Here is a 10,239-nt window from a genome sequence, read left to right as displayed (position 1 = left end):
TAGATGCAGGGACCTGGGTCAGCTCTGTGTCCCCTTGGGGATGGAAACCTGGGCCCAGAGTGAGCCAGGTCAGGGAACAGTTCCCTGCCCCTGCAGCATGCTGAATGCTGCCTTTCCTGAATCTTCTCTTGGCTGTTCACTTTTACTGTAGAAGTAACACAGGCTTGTTATAAGAAATGCAAACATCATGGGAGAAAATAATCTGACATATGAAAGTGAGTGTAGCAGTCAGGGTCCCAGCAGAGAAGAGACGGCACACTCCAGTTAGCGTCAGCTCAGAAGAGTTTATTAAAGGAACTAGTTACAAAAGTGAATGCAGGACACAGAGTCACCTCCCGGAGAGTGGGGAGGAGGGAGGGAGCAGTCAGTCACCAGATACAAAGTCAGGGAGTGACCCTGGACAGAGGGTCAGAGTTCCAAACTTTCACAGCAGAAGCAGGAGCGGGGCAGGAGCAGGGGGTGTGCGTGGAGTGACTTGGCTCAAAGTTCCAGGGAATAAACCTCCCGTCGTCCTCAGCTCCCGCTGGTGATGCCGACAGTCGTGCTGGCCAGGTTGGTTCCCAGGGCAGAGGTCAGGCCCGAGAGAGTGGGACTGGGTCTGGAAGGTGACAGAAGATATTCCAAACAGTTCCCCCGAAATCCCATCCTATAAAGTAACCTCTGTTGGCAATGGAGTCTGTGAAGACCATTTTAGAATCTGAGTCCTCAAGACATTCATTGAACCTGGATTGTTCCTCCTGCATCTCGCTTAGTCCTTAAGCTCTGGGTACTGGGTGAGTGAGGAGCAGTCTGCCTTATACACTCCGAGAATCCTACTAATAGAGTGAGAGCCAGAGAAATTAATGAGGAGTAAGTGAAGCAGCCACACGGAGGCTGGGTCCATGGTGACAGGCTGACATGTGGAGGAGGAGGATGTCCAGGGCTTAAGGCAGCAAGTGGGCAGGGCACCTGCTTCAGTGAGACTCCTGGACTGGCCCTGCTCCGCCTCCTGACACCCTCCCATCTCCACGTGCACTGAGAGCTTCCTGTGCAGCCTGGAAGCAGGCGTAGTGAGCCTGGGGACCCCAGGGGTGGTGGGATTCTATTAGAGAATCTGATTTAGCTTTCAAACAATCCCTGCAGCTTTGTCTTTTCTCCAAGGCTAAGTATCCCGAGTCCAGAGTCCAGGCTCACTGTCGTCCTGTGTCCTGGGCCTGCAGCATCACAGCTTCTGGAACCCGTTAGAGATGCACCTGTTAGGTGCCACCCAGGCCTGCTGAGCCAGAAGCTCTGCGCTGCAGCCAAGAAACGTGTCCTAAGAAGGCCTCTGCTCACCTCTCAAACTCGAGCACCTCTGGTCTGGAGCAGCGATTTCCCCACCGTGAGGGTCCCCACAGAGCAATACATACTGCCACGGGGACCCCACCCCCAGTCTCTGGTTTTGTTGGCCACAGTCTGGGAACCCAGACTGAGCCCCTCGCCTGGACCTTCCCCGTGAGGCCTCTGTTGTCTCTAGAGTTCCCAGCTCTTTGCATTCCTATATTACTTTTACTAAATCCTCCTCTTGGATTTGCCTTCTCACTGTCTCTATTTTTCTTTTTCCATCTAATCACTGAAAATGAGTTAGGGTGATAATCTTCTTTCCAAACATTTACTGAGACAAAAAAAAAAAAAAAGTGCCTCAACAAGATAGATTATTGTGAGCAAAGCCTCTGTCTGGGGATTTTGCACAAGTATGTTAAAAATAGTATGTTCCATTTTTCCTAATGCTTCAATCTATAGCCTTGGGGACTTACTGTGTTCCATATGAAACCTGCCAAATGAATTTTTTTTAATAAAATGAATACTATGGCTTATGTTAATATAGTAACATGCATTGCAAATGTAACCACATGAAAGTGTTTAGAGAAATATTAACTTGGCACATTATTCAAATTATGTCAAATTGACCAAAGCAAAGCCCTCAGGGCATGTGAGCAACAGCCAAAAAAAAAAAAAAAAAAAAAAAAAGTACTGCTTTGTAAATAGTTAACAGGTGACAGACCGTTTTGCTGCCTTCCTTCTTGGGATAGTAGATCAGGCTTTGGCCAAAGAGCAGATAAACAAACATGGACTTGGTTGCATGATGGGAGATGTCTAAAACTTCCAGAGAGACAAGAATGAAGAATAGCAGCTCCCCTCAGAGGGTGTCCTAGCAGGGACAGCTTGGGGGTGGTGTGGAGGAGAAAGTCTGATGGAGCTGGCAAGCAGAGGGAGGACAGACCCCAGAAACAGATACAGATAGGTGAACATGGGAGTGAAGGTGTGCGGAATATCTGTGAGTTGTGAGGGAAACTGGGTGGAGCAGAAATGGTTTTCAGGGAGGCCTCTTGGTGGAGGGGTCAGTGCAGTTCAGTTCGGACCCTCAGTCGTGCCCAGCTATTTTTGACCCCATGAACTGCAGTACACCAGACCTCCCTATACATCACCAACTCCCAGAGCTTGCTCAAACTCATGTCCATCAGGTTGATGATGCCATCCAACCATCTCATCCCCTGTTGTCCTTTTCTCCTCCTGCCTGATATCTTTCCCAGCATGAGGGTCTTTTCCAATGAGTCAGTTCTTTGTAACAGGTGGCCAAAGTATTGGAGCTTCAGCTTCAGCATCAGTCCTTCCAATGAATATTCAGGACTGATTTTCTTTAGGATGGACTGGTTGGATCCCCTTGCAGTCCAAGGGACTCTCAAGAGTCTTCTCCAACACCACAGCTCAAAAGCATCAATTCTTCGGCACTCAGCTTTCTTTACAGTCGAACTCTCACATCCATACATGACTACTGGAAAAACCATAGCCTTGACCAGACGGACCTTTGTTGGCAAAGTAATGTCTCTGCTTTTTAATATGCTGTCTAGGTTGGTCATAGCTTTCCTTCCAAGGAGCAACTGTCTTTTAGTGTCATGGCTGCAGTCACCGTCTACAGTGATTGGGAGCCCAGAAAATAAAGTCTCTCACTGTTTCCATTATTGTTTCCCCATCTATTTGCCATGAAGTGATGGGACCAAATGCCATGATCTTAGTGTGGAGTTGGGTTTTTTTTTTAACTAATTATTTTAATTTGGGGCTGATTATTTCACAATATTGTTGTGGTTTTTGCCATACATTGACATGAATCAGCCATGGGTGTACATGTGTCCCCCCCATCCTGAACCCCTCTCCCTCCTCCCTTCCCATCTCATCCCTCTAGGTTGTCCCAGTGTACCAGCTTTGAGTGCCCTGTTTCATGGTTTGAACTTGGACTGGTCATCTATCTCACATATGATAAAATACAAGTTTCAATGCTATTCTCTCAAATCATCCCACCATTGCCTTCCCCTACAGAGTCCAAAAGTTTGTTTCTGACATCTGTGTCTCTTTTGTTGCCTTGCATATAAAGTCGTCGTTACAATCTTTCTAAATTCCATATATATGCATTAATATACTGTATTGGTGTTTTTCTTTCTGATTTACTTCTTTCTGCATAATAGGCTTCAGTTTCATCTACCTCATTAGAACTGACTCAAATGTGTTCTTTTTAATGGCTGAGTAATATTCCATTGTGAATATGTACCACAGCTTTCTTAACCATTCATCTGCTGATGGGCATCTAGGTTGCTTCTATGTCCTGTCTATTGTAAACAGTGCTGCGATGAACATTGGGGTGCACGTGTCTCTTTCAATTCTGGTTTCCTCAGTGTGTATGCCCAGCAGTGGGATTGCTGGGTTGTATGGCAGTTCTATTTCCAGTTTTTTATGGAATCTCCACACTGTTCTCCATAGTGGCTGTACTAGTTTGCATTCCCACCAACAGTGTAAGAGGGTCCCCTTAGCTCCACACCCTTTCCAGCATTTATTGCTCGTAGACTTGGATGGCAGCCATTCTGACTGGCATGAGATGGTAACTCATTGTGGTTTTGATTTGCATTTCTCTGATAATGAGTGATGTTGAGCATCTTTTCATTTGTTTGTTAGTCATCTGTATCACTTCTTTGGAGAAATGTCTATTTAGCTCTTTGGCCCACTTTTTGATTGGGTTTTTTATGTTTCTGGTATTGAGATGCATGAGCTGCTTGTATATTTTGAAGATTAATTCTTTTGTCAGTTGTTTTGTTTGCTATTATTTTCTCCCACTCTGAAGACTGTCTTTTCACCTTGCTTATAGTTTCCTTTGCTGTGCAAAAGCTTTTAAGTTTAATTAGGTCTCATTTGTTTACTTTTGCTTTTATTTCCATTACTCTGGGTCATTAGAGGATCATTAGAGGATCTTGCTATGATTTATGTCAGAGAGTGTTCTGCCTATGTTTTCCTCTAGGAGTTTTATAGTTTATGTTCTTACATTTAACCCATTTTGAGTTTATTTTTGTGTATGGTGTTAGAAAGTGTTATAGTTTCATTCTTTTACAGGTGATTGACCAGTTTTCCCAGCATGAATGTAGAGTTTTTAAGTCAGCTTTTTCTCTCACCTTTATCAAAAGGCTCTTTAGTTCCTCTTTACTTTCTGCCTTAAGGGTGATATTGTCTACCTATCTGAGGTTATTGATATTTTTTCCTGGAAATCTTGATTCCAGCTTGTGCTTCATCCAGCCTGGCATTTGCATGATGTACTCTGCATATAAGTTAAATAAACAGGGTGACAATATAGAGCCCTGACGTACTCCTTTCCCAATTTGGAACCAGTACGTTGTTCCATGTCCGGTTCTAACTGTTGCTTCTTGACCTGCATACAGATTTCTCAGGAGGCAGATCATGCGGTCTGGTATTCCTATCTCTTTAAGAATTTTCCACAGTTTGTTGTGATCCACCCAGTCAAAGGCTTTAGCATAGTCAATGAAGCAGAAGTAGATGTTTTTCTAGAATTCTCTTGCTTTTTCTATGATCCAATGGATGTTGGCAATTTTACTGAGCACATCAGTTCAGTTCAGTTCAGTTCAGTTGCTCAGTCATGTCCCACTCTTTGCGACCCCATGAATCGCAGCATGCCAGGCCTCCCTGTCCATCACCAACTACCGGAGCTTACTCAAACCCACATCCATCGAGTCGGTGATGCCATCCAACCATCTCATCCTCTGTCGTCCCCTTCTCCTCCTGCCCCCAATCCCTCCCAGCATCAGAGTCTTTTTCAATGAGCACATAGAGAACCCCAAAGCAAGGTGAAGGTGGTCTTTCTGCTCCAGCATCTAACATTTTCCTACCTTTGAGCTACTTTTCATTCTTCTGTGAGGAAAGACAGTTGAATCCAAGACCCAAAAATGTTCAAGACCATTGCAAAGGTTATCCTCACATTGTTTAAAACTAAATGTTTTTAATATTACTTTATAAGTCATGTTTTTCTTCCATCCATTTCATTTTTGTTTGTTTTTTCTCTTCAGGTTCATCTTAAATCACTGCATATCTTTTCTTACTATGGATGACCTCCTTGGCCCACGTCCTGGGAGTCAGGAAGGCTCTTTGTTTCTCTTTCTGGATGAGAAATACAAAGTTCTGAGAACCTGCCTTCCCTTGTCCTAAGCATTAGGGACATACCCAAAGAGTCACAGATCAGGCCAGATCTTCTCCCAAAGTCTGGCCCTGACTCATCCAGGTTGGATTTGGCTGGGTCCCTGAGATATGATTTCTCATAAGTGTCTTTAGTTTCTGCCACAATTCCAAGCCCAAACCTGCCAAAGATGCCTTTTTCTGTCTTGTTTTGTTTCAGTTTGATGCTGAATTGTGTGAGCATGTGAGAAAAAAACAATGGGATAGGTGCATTTTGCTGCTGGAAACTTTACACCTTGTTCCACTTTGATCTGATTCTTATAAAAAAGCCCACAGTGTGTGCTGGGAGAAGAGGAGATTCAAGTCATTTTCAAGTTGCCTTGGACATCCTGCTAAGCAACCCCTGAGTGGGGACCAGGTTGTGCGGTGGGGGGTTTAGGTTGAGGGAACCAGGCAGAGGGCTCTGTCTGTCTTATTTATTTGAGAAACTTATTTTAAAAGTTAAAAAAAAAAAAATCTTTTGTGCAGGAGGCCATCTGGCTGCACTTAAAGTGATCTACCTGTCTTTGTTACACTGGCATGAGGTGGTGCCAGGACCCCCTGGCAGGACAGCTGGTGAAATGAAATTGCTGAGGCTGGAACAATTGGGGTGAAGGATGAACACTGGAAATTTGAACCCCCAAGAACATGTATTTCAAACTGTGGAGATCTGTGGTTTGTGATCTCTCAGCAAAATTAAGAAATGGTGAAATCCAGATGAAAAAGTTTTCAGTTCACAGATAAAGGAGCACATATGATTTTCAAACCACACCCTCATCAGCAGCCTTATAATCAGATGTGCCCCGTGTGTGCTGAGATGTCACAGGGAGCTCCTAGCTCCAGCCCAGACCACGACTGTCCCAACCCTTCCGGAGGTGCAAGTCAGGGAGCTGCAGCCAGTGGCAATTACATAACCTCAGGTGTTTTTGTTTAAATATTCTGTTCAACAAATAGTTAAAATTTTGCGCAATGAGTGAGTGGTGGCCCCAAGGTGGAGATTGAGGAGTTGGAAATTTCCATGAAACTGGGCAGTTGCTGGTGACTCTTGGTGATGAACCCAGGGGAACAGGGGCCAAAGCCCCTGTGATTAGGAAATCTTGGAGGAGAGCTGAGCTAGGAGCTGAGGTCCCTGCATATGGATCTGAGACTGCAGACAGAGAGCAGCATGGAGATGAGGAAGGGAGAAAGGAAGCAATGGGCTGAGCACAGGGTGGGTGGGCTGTGGGTCTGTGTACCCTAAGGCCAAAGACAGAGCCTGAACATATGAATCTAGAACAACTCCTGAACCAAGCCTGCATGAGAACGTCCTGCCCTGGGTACTTCAAACAGCCCAGCAGGAGCACACTGGAGACAGGACTGAGGAAAAAACTGAAGTAGGGGGGCTTCAATCCTTTATCCCAGCCTGGTCTTTTGCAAAGGAACAACCTCAACACAGACAGCCGAGAGACAAATATCACTTAGAGTGCCTAGCACTTTACTAAAACACAGGTTTGATTACAAATGGAGGACATAGGAGACATCTCTGAAAAATCAAAGAGCCTCATGATGGTGGTTTTGAGGCGCAAAACTAGACAAGTGAAACCCTACTCAGCACTGCACTTTCTGGAACCCGACATATCGAGCTGCAGAACCCCAACACGAGCCTGCCCACCCCTACCATGCAGATATGGGACAGATCTGGTCCTCCTCTGCTATTGATCCTGAGTATCCCTTCCTCCTGGATATGTCAGGTCAAATGAGGTCCCTGATCTAGAGCAGCCAGCCCTGAGTCTGGCACCTAATCAGCATATGGATAACATTAGCTAGCATCCATTTTGTCCTCATTATTGATATTCCTGTTATTTTTTATCAGTCTCTGTCCTGGCTTTTGGAGGACGAAATGGCAATGCACTCCAGTATTCTTGCCTGGAGAATCACATGGACAGAGGAGCCTGGAGGGTTATAGTCCATGGGATCACCAAAAGTCGGACACAACTGAGCGACTAAACAGCAATAGTCCTGGCTCCCTCCATGCCGACTGCTCAGGGCAAGGTCTAACTCTTCATTTTTCCAACACAAGAATGCAAGTCATTGACCCACGCTCCTGAGCCCATGGCTACACATGGCTGGGTGGGGGCATGTCAGTGCAGGAGACACTTCTGCATATCTCACGTGTGCAGGCCCTGTGAGAGTCATAGCGCCCAGCCCAGTGGATGGTGAAGGAGTGTCTAGTGACTTTTAGGCTCAAAGTGACTCCCTCCTGTCACCACAGCCCCTCCCCATCCCAACACCTCCCTTCCATCCCTCCATGGCTGATTACTTCTGAGACACACAGGATGAAGGACTAACTGGTGACACAGATGTGCAATAAAACATGTAGAGACTCAAGGTTCTGCTACTTTTACACACATGGCTTAGGAAAGTGCTGAACTTTTTTTCTCATATGCAAAGGAGGAGCATCATCTCCCTTGCAGTGACCGTCTGTTAGTGTGTACTGTGTGTTGGGCACAAGGAAGGATGCAGTGAATGCTAGGTCTGTACCCTTCCCTGCACTAAGGCACCAGCCCTGCCCACCTCCAGGGCCATCCAGGGCAGTCCCTTCACCCTACTCTGTGAGTTCCAGATGAGGAACCACAGACGAGGAGATTGGGACTCGGGGCGGTACACAGGCTTCCCTAGGTCCCCAGTGTGGTCTGTGGCAGGTGGGCATTCACTACGGTTCCAGTGATTCTTCAAAATTCTGTGCATTCTGATCTCTCCTTTTCCTAGGCCAGCTGCCGTATCTTGAACCTGGCCTCTGGGGAAAAAGAGGAGCCCAACGCTGGGCCAGGGAGCCACATGCCCCAAAAAGCAGCTCTGCTTTGGGTGAACAGAGATGAAGGCCAGGGGAGGACATGGGACAGGGACCTGAGTCTTGTTCTGCTTTTCTGAAGAGAGAGGAGGAGACAGAGGAGAAAAGGGCTGGGAGAAGCAGGGGTGAGCTTAGCGGAGTTCACAAACTCATTCATGCTTTGATAATTTATCATTCAAGCTAGGACATTTTGAGAGAGAAAGGATACTGTTAGTGATTTTGTTGGGACAACAGGCAGACACTGGGACTGCTTGGGCATATCCAGGTGTACTGTGACTCCATTTTTAAGAACTTTGAAAGGGCATCTTTATAGCATCACTGATGTCCTTGATTGCCCAGGGGATATTCCCTTTGATTTCCCTCTTTGGGAATCTTTGAGTTCAGGCTGTCTCCTTTCTGGGCCCCAGACCCCAGGTTCTTGCTCCTTGTGTCTTCCTGAGTGCAGACCAGGCTTTCAGAGGTCAGCTGGGGGCTCCATGAGCCCCACCCTTTTGGAACTGGACTCCCCCGGAAAGGTTTAATGACAGGATCTAGCTCCTGTCCTCCCTCCACTGGAGAACATGGGCTGGGAAAGTACCTGTGGGTTAGAACTGATTTGGTTATAAAAAAGCCTACAGCTCTTTAAGAAAGGAAAAAGAGTAGTCATCTGATGCACACTGTTATTGTCAATGTATTCTGATTTTAGAAACATAAGGTTTTTATTTATTTATTTTTTGTTAAATTCTTTAAATCAAAGGAGTCTCCTGTTATCCTCTAACTTCTTTCTTTGTACTCAGGGAGGGTGAGACCCATTAACCACTGGGTTTTACGTACACAGGACCAGTAATTATACTTGTGACCATCTACAAGAAAAATTGCATTTGACATTGTGAAACACACACAAACACACACACGTGCAAATTGTTCTTCCGTTTAGTAAGTGTGATGTATGCCTGCTTGTGTTTTCCAATTTATCTTTTTTTTCTACTTGATGCTATTTCATTTTTAAAAATTGCTGTTTCTGATAGGCTGTACTGACATTACAGCCAGAGTTTGCCCAGCATTTCTTCCAAATGGTTTCTCATTTGAGATCTGAAAATACCCCAGAGTCATACAGGGCAGAACTGGATCTGAAGCCTAGCAGCCTCTGCCCACCGCCTCTTGCCTGGGGCTCCTCTCTGCAGATGGCAAGGATGACTTGTCTGGAGTCAGACAGCCCAGGATCAGATCAGGCCTCCCCGAGTCCCAACTCTGAGACACAAAGGCTCCATGCCCGTGCTGGACCCTGCTGCCTTGTCCATCAAGTCTGAGAGGGCTGGTCTCTCGAGGGACTGTTGAGAGGACAAGAAGATTGTGTCTGGAAAGTACTGTCAGGGCCCTTGTAGGCGCAGGCTGCCCTGCAAACATCGGCAGGTTGGAAAGCGCCTGAACAAGGTGCTTGTTTGTTCTCGCTGGGAACCCTGTCCTGCCCACGTAAGGAAGCACACGGTGAATGCATTAGCCTCCAGCTCCCCCTTGGCCTTCAGAGCAGGTGAGCTATCAGTGGAAGAACTGGAAAGAGCTGGTCTCTCGCGGGCCTTGTTCCCAGCTGCTAAGGCCCCGGCATGGCTTTGGAGGTTCCCACAGCAGCTGGAAGGACGGTCACCTCCCCCAAAGCTCAGGAATGCCCAGAATGGTTGTTTCCTCACGGCCCTGCAAGCCCCCATGACCCAGGCTGATGTTCCCACGTTCAGGAAAATGCCTAAGAGGAGGCCAGGACAAGGTGAGATCCCCATGGCTGCATCTGGGGCCTTCTAGACTGACCAAGCCCGGTCCCTCCTTTCCCTGCGGTACTTCCACAGCTGCAGTGCAGGGCTTGGCTGGGCTCAGCGGGGCTCAACACTGGATGCCAACCTTCCCGAGCCCTCGGCCACTGGCCTCAC

At 46.7% G+C, this 10,239-nt stretch overlaps 1 protein-coding gene across 1 annotated transcript in view; it reads right to left on the bottom strand.

The window, feature by feature from the left end:
* Window positions 1-273: 273 nt before the first annotated feature.
* CXCL12 (C-X-C motif chemokine ligand 12) overlaps window positions 274-10,239 on the bottom strand; it is a 28,136-nt gene continuing 18,170 nt past the window's right edge. The window contains exon 4 of the mRNA XM_065922809.1: window positions 274-598. Within this exon, the coding sequence (XP_065778881.1) occupies window positions 514-598 (85 nt within the window). The 3' untranslated portion in view covers window positions 274-513. The remainder of the gene's footprint in view (window positions 599-10,239) is intronic.

The sequence above is a fragment of the Muntiacus reevesi genome, chromosome 2 (assembly GCF_963930625.1).
Source record: "Muntiacus reevesi chromosome 2, mMunRee1.1, whole genome shotgun sequence".
Lineage (NCBI taxonomy): Eukaryota > Metazoa > Chordata > Mammalia > Artiodactyla > Cervidae > Muntiacus > Muntiacus reevesi.
This window is presented reverse-complemented; position numbering and strand designations above follow the sequence as displayed.